This window comes from Mesocricetus auratus, unplaced genomic scaffold (genome assembly GCF_017639785.1).
Source record: "Mesocricetus auratus isolate SY011 unplaced genomic scaffold, BCM_Maur_2.0 Super-Scaffold_100020, whole genome shotgun sequence".
Taxonomy (NCBI): domain Eukaryota; kingdom Metazoa; phylum Chordata; class Mammalia; order Rodentia; family Cricetidae; genus Mesocricetus; species Mesocricetus auratus.
In genome coordinates, this window is record NW_024429201.1 from 36151852 (window position 1) to 36170144 (window position 18293).

Genomic DNA, 18293 nt, shown 5'->3' on the forward strand with positions numbered 1-18293 from the left:
GTTTGAGATGCTGGTGAGGACATCAAGGCATCAAGAGTTTTGTGTTTTAGACTTAGTTCAATTTTCTTCTATTTTTGGTTTTCTATTTCTATTACTTCCCTGTATATTTTCTACTGATTTATTCTCAAATAACTTCTCTTTTATTAGTTACACACACACACACACACACACACACGAGGGAAAGGGGAGAGAGAAAAAGAGAAAAAGATAGACAGTCAGAGAGAGACACTGTTTAATGCATTACTTTTCTACTATATCACTACCCTCCCAACGAAGCAGAAGGGCCCATGGCCTTGCTAAGTTATCACGGGTGCTGAATTCCTGGTGGTAAGAGCTTTCTTTGTGTTTCAATTTCCCTGCAGGTCTTCAGATGGACTGGAAGTATCTTTGCCTCACATCAGACATTGCCAGTCCAAGGTGTGCTGGGCATGGCCTTGTTCCACAGAGCAGGCTCTGTCTTCTTAGCCATTTCCCAGGCGACTGTCTCACGGAATGCCCTTTTATTCACATGGTCTGGTAGTAAGTTTACTGAATTTCAAGAAGTATCAGCCAGCGGGATAACACAGGTGGAGGCCTTGTCTTCAGGCGATGATGTTTACCTACTTTTTGCCAAAAATACCTTTCTAGGTGAGGAACTATGATGCTTGGATGCACAGTTACTACCAAATCTATAGCATTATGCTGTTCATTTGATGTGAAATTGACTCTTTTCTGATGATCCATAGACTTTCTTGACTGAGAGTGCTAATGACAGTTTGAAATGGGTTTTGCCCCAAAAAAGCTTTGTACCTGTGACCCTGTGCTATGCCGAACCACCCTTCTAAACTCATATTCCTATAAGAAGAGGAGCAGGTGGCAGTGTGACAAGGTGCATAAGGATTTGATAGTCAGGCTTCCAAAAGTTATAATTTTATATGACTGTATGTGGGGTGTGACGAGAAATTTATAGAGCGGATTGTGTCTAGTGACTTTTGATAAAACTGATTCAAAGTCCAACCGGCAGAAGAATACATATTTAATTCTGTTCTTTCTTGTCTTGTGTCTTAATGTGTGTGCTTCACATGATAGACTGTGTCCTGGTGTGTCTTAGTGTCTGTGTGCTTCCTGTGACAGACTGTGTCTTATGGTGTGTCTTTGTGTGTGTGTGTGTGTGTGTGTGTGTGTGTGTATGTGTGCATGTGTGCATGCACGCGTGTGGGTGTCACATGATAAAAACGGAAAGGTCTTTCAGTGTTCCCTGTCATATTGCATTTGTATATCTATATCTATTTATCTATCTATATATATATTCTGTGGAAAAATTTTTGTTAATTGATTTTAATGTTTTACTGTAGTTCTATTGTGAAGTTTTGTCATTTACTTTGTACAGCTTGTTGCTTTTTATTTCTTAATCACAGGAAATCAAAATTCAGTTGACATTTTCATATGGGAGATGGGGCAGTCATCTTTCAGATATTTCCAGTCCCTGGATTTTGCTAATGTTAACAGAATCCGCTCCTTCACACCAGCTTCTGGAGTAGGTAAGGACTTTTCAATTGCTAGCCCATCTCAAATCAGTGTGGGAAGCTGGAATGACTCCATTGTCTTTGAATTTAGACAGAACAGCTTGTTCTCAGAAACCATTTTAGTATGAGTATAGCATCAGATCTTTATAATCCACCCAGAAGGCCCAGAGGTTCCAAAAGACTGATGTGTTTTATATACTTTTTGCGTGCGTTTGTCACTGAGGAAAGTTAAGGCGGAAACCTGGAGGCAGGAGCTGATGCAGAAGCCGTGGAGGAGTACTGCTTACTGGCCTGCTCCTCATGGCTTGCTCAGCCGGCTCTCTTATACCATCTTGGACCACTGGCTGGTGAGTGACACTGCCCACAGGGGCTGGGTCCTCCCACTCAATCATTAATCAAGAAGATACTCCCACGGAATTTTGCTGTGGGCCAATACTTGGAGGTGTTTTCTCAATTATTAAGATGATTTCTTCTTTATGATATGCCTAACTTTGTGTCAAGTTGACAAACTCACCCAGGACAGATCCCTGGATCTGGAGTTATGGATAGTTGTAAGCCAAAGTGTGGATTCTGGGAAGCAAAGCTGAGTCCTTTGCAAGGGCAACAAATATCCTTAATCACTGAGCCATCTCTTCAGCCCAGAACTGATACTTTAAAAATGGGCAATTTATGTTGTTGAATAGTAGAGAAGCAGACATAGGAGGAATTTGTTTGTTTGTTTGTTTTTTTCTTGAGACAGAGTTACTCTGTGTAGCTTTGGAGCCTATCCTGGCACTCGCTCGGTAGACCAGGCTGGCCTGGAACTCACAGAGATCCACCTGCCTCTGCCTCCCAAGTGCTGGCATTAAAGGCGTGCGCCACCAACGCCCACTACAGGAGGAAATGTTAATGAAGAAAAAGTGCATTAACCTCATGACTTGTCTCTTTCATCTAGCAAAAAAGGAAAAGACATTAACTATGTTTTAAAATACAAAAGTATGTGTAATGATATAGCACATATTTTCACTTATTTGGTTTTTTTCAAAGGCAGAGGACATTGTGGTTTGGGCTCTGCTATCTTTCACTCTCCGAGTCTCCTGGTCCGTTTGGAAGTCCTCTCAGGACTTAAATCCACACACATGAAAGTTTGTCAGTGAGAACCTGTGGTGTTTCTGCCAACTGAATGCTAAAGGAATCTCAGGGTTGGTTAGGAGTCACTTGAGCCAGTGGCAGAAATTGAAGCCAGTGTGTGTGTGAGCATGTGTGCATGCCTATGTGCTTGTGTGCATGCTGTTTCTCTCCAGGCCACCTCGGAAGTTGTATGTCAGCTGTCTCCAGAGGGAGCACAGTCCTTAGGTCCTCACAGTTCCTGTTGAGGTTCCAGGAGGAGAGGGCAATCCAAGCTTGAGGAGGCTTGTGTAGGTGCCTCACAGTCCTGCTTTGACAAATGTTATGTATTTGTGTGTGTATGTGTATGTACATGTACCACACACGTGTGTGAAGGTCAGAGGATGACTTGTGAGTGTTGATTCTCATTCCATCATGAAGGTCTCAGGGACTGAACCGAGGCCATCAAGCTTGTTGGCTTCCTTATCTCGCCAACCAGGCCCCAGTCCTGTTTTCCATTGACATGGGAATACTGCAGAGACCTGAAGTATGCATATTTGCAACTGAGACATTATCTTTGTCATTGCTATGAGATTCCTTGTCTTTTTTAAGAGGGCTAATCTACTTGTAGCAGTAAAGAAAAACGTAAAGATGCTAATCCAGGCTGGCACATTGGGTAGGGCTGCTCAGCCTTGTGGTGGAAGGGTTAAGCTGGGATAGTGTAAGTCCCTGGCAACCGCCACGGCAGGTGCTTTTTTTTATTTAAAGACTTATTTATTTATGTGTGTATGTATACACACTTGCATGCACACTGATGGTTGAGCCCATGGCATGTGGAGATGCAAGGATGGGTTTTCTCCGGCCACACTGCAAATTTCTGAGTCTTCAGAAGCAAGCCACCCCACTGCTTTTCTGCATGGAATCCGGGAATCGAGCTCAGGCTGGCAGGCTTGGGATGCAGGTGTTGTGATTTTACCTGTTGGCCTGTTGTCATCTTAGCCCCATTGTAGGTTCTTTTTCGAAGAGTTCAATCTTTTAAGACTCTCATGTAGGTTGAGTGCCCTTATTATGATTGTCTGAAATTTGAAGGGATATGACAAGTGAAAAATTATTCTCATAACATCTTGTTTTCAGCATAAAATTAATGAAAATATTGTGTAAGATTCCCTTCACCAATATTATAAGATGGAATGTGAATTTTATGTCTTTTTTTGGAAACAGGGTCTCCCTACATTGCTCTGGCTGTTCTGGAGCTCACTTTGTAGGTCAAGCCGGTCTCATACTCACAGAGATCCACCTACCTCTGCCTCCAAAGTGCTGGGATTAAAGGTGTGCACCACAATGCTTGTGAGTTTTATGTTTAAAAATTGGGTTTAATTCTCAGTGCATTTTGACCATGTATGTAAGTATTCTAAAATCTGAAAGTCTCTGAAACCGGAACCATTCTAGCCCTTCACATAGCCTACAGAAGAGATCATCTGTCTTTCTGCATCTGGATTCATTGTGTCATAACCAGTCACATGGGTGAAGTAGCCAAATAGCTTCTCTGATTACTGTAGAAACAGTTTGACCCCCACAGGTTGTCTAAGTGTCCCGGGACTCTTAGCAGTTCCCTTTGAGCATATAAAAGGACATCCAAGCTGGAAGGGAGCTGTGATGCACAAAAGATTTGTGAACAAGAGGTACTGCGACGAGTGTTCATGAGGACTTCTGACTACTCAGAGTAGTTCGCAAATCTCCACATTTTGGCAATTATGAGGCTTTTAGTATTGAAATTATTAAGAAAGGCTGTGGGAAAAATTCATCTACTGAAAGCAATCACCAACGTGGTGGTTCTAGGTGGCTGTAGTTCAAGGCAATGACAAACATCCCTGGTGGAATGGGGGAAATCAGAGGTTTAGATTTCAGACTCTGATGCTTGGAGACAGGTGAAGACATAGAGAGTCAATGGTAGGAGGCTGGGAGGGTTAGCACAGACTGCAGGAGTCTGATTTTGCGTCTTTTCTTCACGGATTCCTAGTTCTTGCTTTCTGCTAGGTGCTATACCATTGAGCTTGAATGAGAGCTTTTCTTCTTCTTTGGTTGGTTTGTTCATTTAACCATGTTCTCTTGCTGAAAGAGAAAAACATAATTTCCTTCGTTTCCATGTTTCTTCCTTCTAAGCTCTGTATTCATAGTACATCCTCTAGCTTTTACTGGGTGGCTATCTAGTCTCCACACCTGTCCTTCTGTGCCCAGAGACCTGACCCATGCCTACCCTGCACACACAGTGGACATGCATTGTGATGCTGTCCTGTGATGTACAATGAGACTGGTTTTCTTATTCACTCAACAACTGATTTGCTGAGTGGAATATGTATCTTTCATTATGTTTGCTCATTCTTTAGTTTTGAGCCTTTAATTTCTGCTCCTCTTATACCTCAGGTTTTCAAATGGATGGACTGTCTACTCAAGTCATTTATCAATATTCACAATGGTTGCCTAATGTGTATTTTAAAGGTAGAAGTATACTGAATGGATGGGTTGTTAATTGAAGTTATAGAATTCCTTTTAAAGATTTAAAAAATCTATAATAGATGCATTTTCCAAAAGAATTCAGAGAAAATTCTGCCCGAGGTTTATGAAGAGCCCATTGTGAGGTCTTTCTGTTTCTTTTGTTTCTGTGACTTGAAGTGTTAGAGGCATGAAAAGACTGTAGGAAATTACTTAGAATAGCTATTATAAGTCCCTGAAAGCTGAAAGTATGCATTCAAGAATGTTCAAAGGATTTCTTATTTTGTATATGTCAAATGTTTTATTAAAAATGTTAAATTGAAACCAGGGGCATAGGTTCACATATTAATGCTGTGGTTAGTTTGATGACTGATTTCTGAAAAGGGAAGAGGGAAAAAGAACAGGACAAATATTGCAAGGATATATAGACTTGCTGCTTTCTTCTCTTTTTTTGGCTCCTTTATTAGTTAATAGATTTTTTAATGTGACTATCACAGTGGCAGAGCCTGCGGAAACAAGGGCAGCTCAAATAACATGAAGTCTCTGCCTTGCAAAAATGGAGCGTGTAGTAGAATAAAGAGATGTGTGTGTGTGTGTGTGTGTGTGTGTGCATATCTGCACATGTGACAATAAAGATTGTAACTGGAACAGATAATTCCCAGGAAATAATCAAATAAAATATTGGCAAGAAATTGAGCTGGTTTATGACATACGCACATAGTTTTCTTCAATAATCACAGGATTAGGAATTATGGGTTAAGTAGGAGTCAGAGAGTTGACCTGGAAATGAGCTCTTGGGAAAGCATCCAAACTGTACAAAGAGGTTAGGCAGTGGCAGTGAGTGTGTACTTTCTGGAAGCAACCAGAAAGAGCCCAATGTAATCCAAACACAGTCAGGGAGGAGACGGTGGCAAGAGGCATGATCAATGGACAATATTAAGTCAGTTTAACTGGGGGGTAAAGGTTTGATATCTTTACCCTGAAACTTACAGTGCCTTTTGTGGGAAGAAACGGGGCAAGGGAGGAAAGGAGGAAAAGGGAGATGGAGAATTAGAGACATAGGGACAGAGATTAGGAGATTCTCGTTTTTGACTACTTTAAAAGGGAAGCTTCTAAAATGTCACAGTAGAGCTGGCTATCTTTGAAATGTCTATAATTTTACAAAACTTTGTGCACATATTTGCCATTTAAAGATTCTAGCACATTAATGTTTTTTTTTTATCTTTACCTCTCTGGAACTCTTAGTAACATGCAACAGTACCCAAGTTAGTTAGTCTAATTAATATATTAACTCTAGCCAAACGGTAATGACCAAGAGGTTTTGATGTTTGAGAGTCAGGGTATTGGGTTTCCCACTGTAACCTATGGGGGAGAACATTAGAAGGTTGTCTGCCTTTCAGGGTTCCTGTTATTTTAACGCTTACTCAGTCTTATTTACCATCGTTCTGCTCCAGAGTGTTTCAGTCAACACTAGAATTTGTCTATATTCCTCTATGGCTCCCCAGCCCCCCTCCATTTATGTCTGAAGAGTGGCTAGTGTTTCATGTAGCATTTGAAGCCACCTCTTTCCTAGCCTGTGTAGCTGCAAATGCATGATGTTTCTGTGAATCATCAAAGGCATGAGGCCTGGTAGCATCAAACGTGCTCCAGCAGAGCATGTTCAAAGTGTCATAAGTTCATTCATAATCTTTGAATTAAGTATATTTAATAATTTGCCAGGTGAAAGTAAGTACTTTGCTTCTACTTAATACTGAGAACTCCAAAGGTTAAACAGCAAGAAGAACTCAACCTATAGGAATTATTAGGCATACTTAATAAGAGATGTACCAATCAGACCTCATACTAGAGTAAAAGACTTGGGGTGGCGAGTAAAGGCTGAGTCTCATCCCCTTGTGATGGGGAGACAAGCAGCCCCTGAGAGCTGCGCTCTGACCTTGCTGTGCACATGCCCACACACTGTCATGCACACAAAGCAAACACGTAAAAATGTAGACGATGACAAACCAGAGTACGAAGAGGTAGCTCGTAGTGCTGTGTAATGTTTTACTCATGGGATGGGATGACTCAGAGCTTTTCGTTTATATTTGTTACAGCTGTCAATTATAAATGTATGTGATGGTGACTACAGAAGAAAATAAGAAAGTGAAACATTTGGTGGTGATATAATCAGTTGTTTTTGCTTTAAAAAGTTACTTTTATATGTTAGAGATGGACACAAACGAATCCAAAATCCGTTTAACTTTATCAACCAGTGACTTTTCTTCTCTTGAACAGATGTGTGCACATTGTTAAGCTGAATTGGTCACACGAAAATTTCTTATATCCTTTAGTCTGGAAGTCGGTGTGGAGCTTCAAGAGTTGGAAAGGTTTTGCTTTGGAGCCGCGAAGAGAGCGTGTGTGAGCTTAGGATTCGCTTCAGTCTGTTCCTTTTCTTCCCTTTTTCCAGTGCACATACTTCTAACTGGCCCAGAGCAGTCTGCTCTCTACTACTGGGATTCAGAGCTGAGCGAGTTCTCTTTTGTTCTGGAAGCTCCCGCTGCTGAAGATGCAGCCTTTGTTACCGTGAAGTCACCCAATTCAAGCAAAACTCTAATTGCTTTAGTGGGAACTCCTCACTCGCCTGTCTGTGAGCTGACTCACATCTCCAGCCTGTCCGACTTTATTCCTGGGTAGGTTCCATGCTTTCAATCTCACGACTGCTTTGTATGGCACCAAATTCCTCCATCTCATTGCCTGAGTTACTGGTTCACATACAATGTAAGAGCTGTTAATAAGCTGGAATCTGTTCATTATTCATGCTTTTAGTATCTCATCTACCAAGTTAATCAGGATTATAGAAATATTGTGCATGGAAATTTTGTTTATGAAATGTTTTGATCCTTGAAAGACCAGTATTATTCAGTGTGATATATCATTCATTGGTCATCATCATCTTTCTTTTTTTTAATTATCATTGTGTGTGTTTTTTTCCTTTTGTAATTTTATTTAAATTAGAAACAAGCTTGTTTTACATGTCAATCCCAGTTCCCTCTCCCTCCCCTAGTCCCCTGCCTCCTACCAACCCCTTATACCATCCCTTTTCTGCTCCCCAGGGAGCATGGCACCTTCCATGGGGGATCTTCAAAGTCTCACACATCATTTGGAGCAGGGCCTAGGCCCTCCCCCATGTGTCTAGGTTGAAAAAAGTATCCCTCTATGTGGAATGGGCTCCCAAAGTTCTTTTGTATACTAGGATAAATACTGATATACTACCAGAGGCCCCATAGATTACCAGGCCTCCTAACTGACACCCACATTCAGGGGGTTGGGGTTGGTCCTATGATCGTTTCCCAGCTATCAGTCTGGGGTCCATGAGCTTCCCCTTGTTCTGTGGATTTCTCCAGCCTGGTCTTGACCCCTTTGCTCATCACTCCTCTCTCTCTGCAACTGGATTCCAGGAATCATCTTATTTCTATTTGTGCTTCTTATGCTAGATTAGGTGAATTGATATTTGAACCTGGTGACAAAGAAGCAATCATAGCAGTGAACATCCTTGATGATGCAGTTCCAGAAGAAGAAGAATCCTTCAGAGTTCAACTTAAGAATCCAAAAGGAGGAGCAGAGATTGGCATTAATAGTTATGTGAGAGTCACTGTTCTATCAAATGATGATGCCTACGGAGTTATAGGATTTGCCCAGGTAAAAGGACCAAAGAGTCTACACTTAAAAGTTAAGGTTGTTGGATTGACAATTTAAGTTCATGAGCTTTCAGGGAGTGAGTGACACTTGACCTGTTTTCAGTCTTTACCCCTTCCCTTGCCTGGTCTCACTCCTTCACCCATGTTCTAAAGTGAATTCTACTGACATTGCACTTTAGAAATGTAAATCCTGGGTTCTCTGGATACCATGTCAGAGTTTCGTTTTTCGTCTATTTACTTGTCTTGACTATGACACATTACTATTTGGTCTTGTCCCAGTATTTTGCTTCAGGTACTATCTTTTAAAAAAAACTTTTTAAACCAGAGGGTAATAATGAAACAAATCTAGATATACTATGCAGTGTATTATATCACACATGACATAAACATATAACTTCAAATAGGGAAGTAGTTGTGGGTTTATAGATATTCAGGCATTGTGCTACATGTGGATACATGCCTTTACCTCTTTTTTCTCAAAGAATGAACTTTAAAAAATCTTCTCCATACACTTGGGCTTCATATTCCTTTATCCATGAGAAGAAAGACATTTTATTTCTAACTTCAAAGTGCATTGAGATGTACTAACTTGTTATATCAGCAGCTTCGCTGTGTTTTTCTCCAGAATCTCCCGTGTGTAAGGAAAGCCTAGTTGAGATAGACTTAACCACTACAAAGGTAGCAACTACAAAGGTAGACCAGGAGCTGGTGGGTTGGCTGCATGATAGCCTGTGTTACCATGGCTCAGGCTGGACTAATGCCCCTCTCCATGCTGTCATTGGAAAGCTGAGTCCTTGTTCTGCTTGCTCAGAAACTCCTGTTGTTGTTACAGTAACGTTTTCCTGTTCAAGTCCAGTTAGAGGCAGATACTTTCAGAGTCCCCATGACCATCTACAGTGACTCAGTAGGGATGTTCACAGTACTGGGTGTTTGGTCAGTCTTGTGGCTATGTTTGCATGTGTGTGTGTGCATGTCCACAGATGTGCACATACACATATGTTGGGGAAGTCCTGTGTATATGTCAATAAAGCACTGTTGGCCAATATGGAACCAAGATAGGTGGGACTAGGAGTCCAGGAGGACTCTGGGAAAGAGAAACACAGGGCGTCAAGATGTAACTGCCATAGGGATAAGAAGCCTGGAAACTTCTCTGGTAAGAGAGATACTTAGATTAACAATTATGGGATAAATACTTAAGTCAGAGCTAGCCAGTAAGAAACAAGCAAGGCCAACAGCTTCATAATTAATATAGCCTCCTGTGTGTTTATTTGGGACTTGTGCGGCTCTGGAACCAGGCTGGCGGGAAGGCTTCTCTTTACACACATATACACATATATTATGTATATGTATTATATATGCATGTATTACATAACATACTGAAGATTGAACAGATCCACACAACTAATATTGGAAAAAGGGGGTCTAGATATTTATTTAGAGAGAGCAATCACTTACACAAAAAGCTGGATCAGCGCTCTGTGGTCTCTGAACCGCGGCCAGGATCCAAGAGAGAGGGCGACCTCTTCTCTACCTTCTCTTAGCCTCTGAATGATGCCACATACCCATGACTATGCCCCAAGGAGGGCGCGGTCAGCTGCAGGTATGTGGTCTCTCCCTACAATATATACTATATGTAATATATTATGTATGTATATTATATGCACATATAAGTGATATATATCAAAACATTTAAATATATACCCATCTGTGTGTACATACACATTTGGAAAATACTCCTGAGGAAATCCCAGAAGAAACCAGGGGTAAGATTCCAAGAGTTGTTTATCCATGGAGTCACATAGAATGTAACAAGCCAAATTTCCCTAGCCTTGAGTTGTGTTTTTGCAGCATTTACAGAATTTGGCCACTCAGAGAATCTTAGTGCAGCCTCAGAGCCAGGGTTCTCATTGCAAAGCTGGTCACCCTCTGCCTTCCATGTCTCAAAACTTCAGATCCCAGAAGGAAGACAGACTCCAGCATAAGCCATAAACCGTAGGTAGTGTTTGTATAAACTGTCTATACATAGGAACTGCATAGTTGAGGGGACTGAAGGGACCTCTTGAAAACCAAATTCTTAGACACAGCTAATGGTCAGCCTTGTGAGCTTTGCTCCTGCAGGCTGGTGTCCAGACCTGCTGTGTTAGCACCTGGACAAGCCACTCAGTGGCAGTGAGTTTGGGGGAAAGGAGTCCATGACCTGTTTTGAACAGGTTCACTCTAGTACTGTATTGTGAACATGCAGAAAGTGGAAAGTGACATTGATTTGAAGCCACTGGGACAATTCAGTAGTTATCATATGATGGGTCTGTGGGAAGCATGAATCTACCCTCTACTTCCTTGGGGACAACTATAGGGAAAGCTGGTTTAGGGGGATGAGGTTTGTGCATGCATTACATTCATCTGCCTGTAGGGGGCAGAAATCACTGTTGCCCAATCTGGCCCTTCCCTGAAACACAGGGAAAAACCTGAGAGAGCTGAATAGAAATAGAATGTGAGCATAGGAATAGCTTTATAGTTTTGCTTCCTGGTAGACACATTTATGAAGAGAGAAAGAAGCAAGCCAGTTTAAGAAACAGAGAAAGAAAACCAGTTTAAGAAGTATACTTTAACTCAGTGTATCCAGAATGCTGTGATTTCAGCATGTGTAAAGACTATTGCTTTAATATTTCACATTTTTTACTGCCTTGTCTTTATACCGCAGTATACATTTTACACTCAGAGACCAGCAAATCTCAAGCACTCACAGGTCATATGTGGACAGTTGGTCACACGTAGTGTAGGGCAGCTGTTTAGATTTGAACTGTGTGTTCGGGAGATCCATGAGTAGAATCCATTCGTACAAGATGCTGACATTTTCGTTAACTTCCTCAGGCCTCTCACCACATGACGCCGTAGCAGAGGGGCTTGTGTGTGTGACAAGTGGTGCCCCCATCTGAACCTTCATGTCCTGCCTTTTCTTCTGAAGGACACTTAGAGTTGGGTCATTTATGTGTTACCAGTCTCTTTCCATTGAGCGGGAGGCCGCTGTGTTTACAGCTGGACAGCCAGGTGGAGCCTGCCGTTGTGCAGGGGTGAAGATGACACAGGGCTTCCCAGTGCTTCTGATAAACGGGAAGGGCAGGGCTGGGGTGGATGAGCTGAGAACCTGAGAGGTGACAGCCTGCATGGGCTCCTTCGACCCTCTCGCCCAGAGCCTGTCTCAGGAAGCTTGTCTGCATACACAAAGCCCCCGTGGCAAGTCTGGAGTTCCTGCAGGCCCTACCATAGGATTCCTCAGCAGAGTCCCGTGTACACATCACCTATCTGGACAGCCACCTTTAGATGAAGATCAGTAGAATGTCTGGTACATCTCCCGGCTGTGTGAAGGCCTCATCTTTCTAACCATCAGTAATGAAGAGCGTGGATTCCTGAATAAATTATGTGCCTAGTTTAAAATCTGATGTTTTGTAAATATTTGCTCCCCTTGAGCACAGTTTTGTTCCTTTGAAACGTGTGACATAACACCGAACGGCTGTGGGAAATGTCCTTTCGGGTTGGAGCTTTATTCAAATTCCCATTCCTGTAAGCTTTAAGGACACAGGTCTCTTCAGATGGCATTGTTAAAACCACATGGGGAATTCTACAGGTAAGAGTTTTTTAGAAAAATCTTTATTCTCAACATGATTGTCTGATTGAGAAATCGAGATGCTTTAAAAGAAGAGATTTGTGTCCACCTAGAGCTGCATGTCACCGTCTGTGAATGTGGCCGGATGCAAAATCACCAACTTACTTAAAGCATTAAGGGAGACTTTGAGCCAACACAATTTTACGATTCTTAAGCACGGACTCTGTAGACGATAAGTTCATGTAGACCCCTAGAGGTTGGACATATGTGAGGGTATTCTTTCTGAGGAAAAGGCCTTTAAATAGCTAGCGTGAGGGACTGCATGTGTTCCAGTCATGGAGTGGTAGACGTGAGAACCAAAACAAAGAAGCAAGGCTAGGAAGGGTGGGCGGGAGGAACAGTCAGGACACAGCAGGAAGGGATTTCATCTTCCGGCAGGAAGAGCAGTTGCACAGACCATGAGCCAAGGAACGAAACACCATGAAAAGAAACAGGTCAGCTAACTGAACATTCCACAGGACACGGAGACGAGTGTCTCAGTTCTCATGAAGGTGGGGCATTGGGTGGGGTACTGGAGACTTCCCGGGCTAACTCTTAATTTGCTGACAGGAGAGGGAGACCGGGAGGGCCTTTACACAGAGGCGAAAGATTTCCCTGACATTCTGGTTTGTGTTCTTGTTATTCTACAAACCTTTCAGTGCAACGTATGCTGGGCGTAAAGTAATATATGCCCATTGGTCAAAATATGTCAGGAGGACAAACATAAACACAATTTGATAAGATGAGTGGTCTCTTGTGACTTTAGGTGATTTATGTACTTGCTTGTTGAGATAGCTGAGCTGTGTACCCTGGGCCAGACCCACACTTGTCGTCTTCCTGTCTTCTGGGCATCACAGGCCTGAGCACACCTTACAGTACATCACTGTTCATGACAGTTGTGTTTCCCATTGTTCAGAAATATGAACCTTGCAAATATGTAGTAATGCAAAACAAAGAAGACACTGCTTTGACATTTCAAGGAACCCCTGTGCCTTTCTGTGCATATTTCAGAATTCATGGCTTAAGCAAGTGGAAGAAATGGATGGAGACAGTCTGGTAACCTTGAATGTTGAACGCTTGAAAGGGACACATGGTCGCATAACTGTGGCATGGGAAGCAGCTGGCAGTATCAGTGATGTATTTCCTACCTCAGGAGTGGTATGTAATTTACAGAATTATAGAAGACACTTAGAAATGATTATCATTCACTGATGTGTGGGATCGAATCCTGCCTGTTGGAAGAAATATCGGAGTTTGACTATGTAAACATAGTATCCCTGCTAATAACCATAGAGTGGTATGCAATTTAAGGATAGTTTTGTTATTGATTCTTTTTCTATGAGAGAAAAGCTATCTGTACATAAGGTTCAGTACGTGCTCCTATGCTATCCTCCTTTAAGCAGTGGTCCTAGGGTACCTCTGGGTGCGGGTTGACCTGTAGGGCCATTTGCTAACCCTGAGGGATTCTCTGAAGGCAAACAGAGAAATTTGCTGCTCGGAGGGCTGGGCTCAGAAGCCACAAAAAGGGTTCTGGGCCAAGGATCACATTATCCATTATGCAGATTTGCTAAAACTGGTGCTCTGTTTCTAACATATAATCAGAATGACCAAAGGGAAGGTTAGTTGAGTCACAGAGAAGTTTCAAGGAGTCTTTTGCAGGAAAGGTGACCTCGTGTGTTTCCGGTTTTCATAGGTCAATTTTTTCCCAAATATTTCTCTAAAGAGTTATTTAAAGGAGCTTTTATAAAATTATCTCCTGGAAAAATATCTGTAACAGTTTATCATTTCTAGGTTCTTACCATTCCATGTATGATGGGTACTTCAATGTGTTAAGGATGTCTTAGCAGTCTCCTGTATTTTACACTCAATTCTACACAAATTAACAAAACTACTAGTTGTATCTCTGTTTCTGTATGCATTGAATTATATTTCTCTAGTTTACTATATGAATATGATTAACATTTAAAAATTTTAATTGCCTGAAAGAGTTATTTTTATATGGTGTAGGAATCAGATATTTTTTGTAAAGGGTCACATAGGGAATTCTTCAGATTTTATGTATTGTTGGTCTTTTTTAAAAAATAACTATTTGTCTTTGCAGCACAGTTGTCAGGTGATACAGAGCAGTTATTTGTAGTGACTGTGTTCACTCAAGTCTGTGTGGCTGCATCCCAATAAAACTTCATTTATATCAAAGGGGCTTAGTTCACAGGGGAGGTAGAGGCCTCGGCATTCCCTGATAGTTTGAATAATTAATTTGGAAATGGACATTAAGATGAATGGTGCTCCGGGTTCTGCTAGGCAGACTCTTTACCATGGAGCCACACCTTCACCCAGAATATGAGCCTTCTTTTAAGGAAGTACCACTGTTTTTGTCTTATTTTTGTTGTTCAAGACAGCATTTCTCTGTGTAGCCCTGGCTGTCCTAGAACTCACTCTGTATGCTGGCTGGAGCTCGGAGATCACCTGCCTCTGCCTCTGGAGTGCTGGGATCAAAGGCGTGTGTCTTCACTGCCTGGCTAAGGAAGTAAATTTTTTTTTAAGTAGTGTTTTATTTGTATTGATGTAAAAGAATACCAGTGTTCACGTTGTCAGACGGCCACATGCACCTTCCAAATGAGATGCCCTTGACCTAATGCGCCTCAGGCAGTCTGGACAGTTCCTTGACTGCTGATCTGGATAATGTTACAACACGGATGCTTGAGACCCAAAGTTTATGATTATTATCCTATGATTTCACATTTGTAAGATAGGAACCAAACTCTACCTGATGGACTTTTTGGTGCTACTTTTTGGCTATTGTGATTAAAAAACAGGAAGTTCCAGTTAAATAAGTAATGAATCTATGTTTGTTCAAAAAAGAAAAGATAACTGGTGTAGGGGTGGCATCCAAGAAGGGGGTGGATCCCAGCAGCAAAGTACTTCAGATGCTTTCAGCACATTTGAATTTGGCATCAGACAATGGAAGCAGAAAGGAAAGAGGGAGCTTGTAGCCCACATCTCTGTTGTCTTTCTTTTCTCTCTTTTGGATCAGTGTCCATTGCTAAATGATACAGTTATTGCAAAAGCTTTGCAGATAAAAAAATTTAAACTGGTAAAGCACTTCCTCTTATTTTCTAGATATTTGGTTAAAGTATCAACCGCTGTGATTCCTGAGACACTTTGCCCTTATAATGAAAAGTTGGCACCGTGATATGACAATTTGGCTATAAGTATTAGCTTGTTTTTGAAATGCTTTACTTTTTCTTTCAAACAATCCTCTAATATTAATACAAAAGACATTTGATTTGTTTGTAAAATGATATATTTTTCAGAATCATCTTTGGTTTATAAATTGTGGTCATATTAAAAGAAAATAAGAAATTGATGTTTTCGTGATGTGATGTTAATCCCAATATAAACAAAACTCTGTAATTATTATTTTTAGATTTCATTCACAGAGGACCAGGCACTGTCTACAATCACTGTGACTGTTCTTGCGGATGATTTGCCAGAGTTATCTGAGGTTGTGACTGTGACCCTCACTCGGGTTGTCACAGAGGGGATTGAAGATCCATCCAAAGGTGCTGCTATAGATGAGAACAGAAGCAAGTCTGTGCTAACCATCCTGCCCAGCGACTCACCCTATGGTGTGGTTGGCTGGCGTTCTGATTCTCTCTTCACTAGAGTGCCAGAGCCCAAAGGTAAGCATGGTGAGATTTTCTAAGTTCTAATAAAATCCTTCCTTGGACATTTTCATTACAATATTTGAAAGGGATGTAAATATCTTTCTTTATGTGATTTTTCCAGTCTGATAGACTGTATTCTTTTTAATTAATTTAAACTTTATGATTATGGAGTCACTTTGCAATAATGTTTACTAAAGTATTTTAATTTTTTATTTATAAATTTAAATTAGAAACAAGGTTGCTTCACATGTCAGTCCCAGTTCCCTCTCTTTTTCCCTCCCCTCCTCCCATGCCCTCCTACCAACACACCACACCAGTACCCCCTCATTTCCCAGGGAGGGTGAGGCCCTCCATGGGGTGTCCATAGTCTGTTATTTCATCCAGGGCAAGGCCTAGACCCTCCCCCAAGAGTCCAGGATGAGAGTGCATCTCTCATTGTGGGATGGGCACACTAAGTCCATTTGTATGCGAGGGATAAATACTGATCTACTACCCAAGGCTCAATAGATTGCCTAGGTCTCCTTACATTCAGGGGGTCTGGATCAGTCACATGCTAGATTCCCAGCCATCAGTCTGGGATTCGAGAGCTAACCCTTGTCAGGTCAGCTGTTTCTGGGGGTTAAACCACCCCAGTCTTAACCCCTTTGCTCATAGTCTTCCCTTTCTGTCACTGGGTTCCTTGAGTTCAGCTCAGTGTTTAGCTATAGGAGATTGCCTCTGCTTCTATCAGTCACTGAATGAAGGTTCTGTTTCCAAGACTTTCTGGCCATGGGATTGTAGGCTGGCACTCCCAGATCTATGTCTAAAATCCATAAATGAGAGAGTACATATCATGTTTCTCTTTTTGTGACTGGGTTACCTCACTCAGGATGGTTACTTCTAGTGCCATCCATTTGCCTGCAAAATTCAGGATTCCATTGTTTTTTTTCCTGCTAAATAGTACTCCATTGTGTAAATGTACCACATTTTCTCTATCCACTCTTCAGTTGAGGGGCATCTAGGTTGCTTCCAAGTTCTGGCTATTACAAATAATGCTGCTATGAACATAGTGGAACAGATGTCCTTGTTGTATGAATGCATTTCTTTAGGGTATATGCCTAAGAGTGGAATTGCTGGGTCTTGTGGTAGACTGATTCCCATTTTTCTGAGGAATCTCCATACTGATTTCCAATGTGGCTGAGCCAGTTGGGTCTCCCACCAGCAGTGCAGGAGTGTTCCCCTTTCTCCACAACCTCTCCAGCATAAACTGTCATTGTTGTTTTTGATTTTAACCATTTTGATAGAAGTAAGATGGTATCTCAGAGTTATTTTGATTTTCATTTCTCTGATGGCTAGGGGTGTTGAGCACTTTCTTAAGCATCTCTCAGCCATTTTAGTCTCCTCTATTGAGAATTCTCTCTTTAGTTCTGTAGCCCACTTTTTAATTGGATCTTTTGGTGTTTTGGAGACTTGCTTCTTGAGTTCTCTGTAAATTTTGGAGATCAGCCCTCTGTCAGATGTGGGGTTAGTGAATATTTTTTCCCATTCTGTGGGCTGCCTTCTTGTCTTGTTGATTGTGTCCTTTGCCTTACAGAAGATTCTCAGTTTCAGGAGGTCCCATTTATTAATTGTTGATCTCACTGTGCTACTGGTGTTATGTTCAGGAGGCAGTCTGCTGTACCAATTCATTCAAGGGTGCCTCCCACTTTCTCTTCTAAGAGGTTCAGTGTGGCTGGACATATGTTGAGGTCTTTGATCCATTTGGACTCAAGTTTTGTGCATGTCGATAGACATGGATCTATCTGAAGTCTTCTACATGCCAATATCCAGTTATGCCAGCACCATTTGTTGAAGATGTTTTCTTTTTTCCATTGTATATTTTTAGCTTCTTTGTCAAAGATCAGATGTTCATACATGTGTGGGATAATATCATGGTATTCAGTTTGATTTGATTGGTCTACCTGTCTGTTTTTGTGCAAATACCAAGCTGCTTTCAGGACTATAGCTCTATAATAGAGCTTGAAGTCAGAGATGGTGATGCCTTCAGATGTTGCTTTATTGAGTAAGGTTGTTTTGGCTCTCCTGGGTCTTTTGTTTTTCCATACAAAATTGATTATTGTCCTTTCAAGGTCTGTGAAGAATTTTGCTGGTATTTTAATGGCGATTGCATTGAATCTGTAGATTGCTTTTGGCAGGATTGCCATTTTTACTACATTGATCCTACCTATCCTAGAGCATGAGA

General features: G+C 41.5%; 1 protein-coding gene across 1 annotated transcript in view; it reads left to right on the top strand.

The window, feature by feature from the left end:
• Positions 1–18293, top strand: part of Adgrv1 (adhesion G protein-coupled receptor V1) — a 518174-nt gene that overhangs the window by 115025 nt on the left and 384856 nt on the right. The window contains exons 48-53 of the mRNA XM_040729011.1: positions 363–627; positions 1398–1520; positions 7531–7753; positions 8558–8762; positions 13416–13562; positions 15832–16087. Of these exons, the coding sequence (XP_040584945.1) occupies positions 363–627; positions 1398–1520; positions 7531–7753; positions 8558–8762; positions 13416–13562; positions 15832–16087 (1219 nt within the window). The remainder of the gene's footprint in view (positions 1–362; positions 628–1397; positions 1521–7530; positions 7754–8557; positions 8763–13415; positions 13563–15831; positions 16088–18293) is intronic.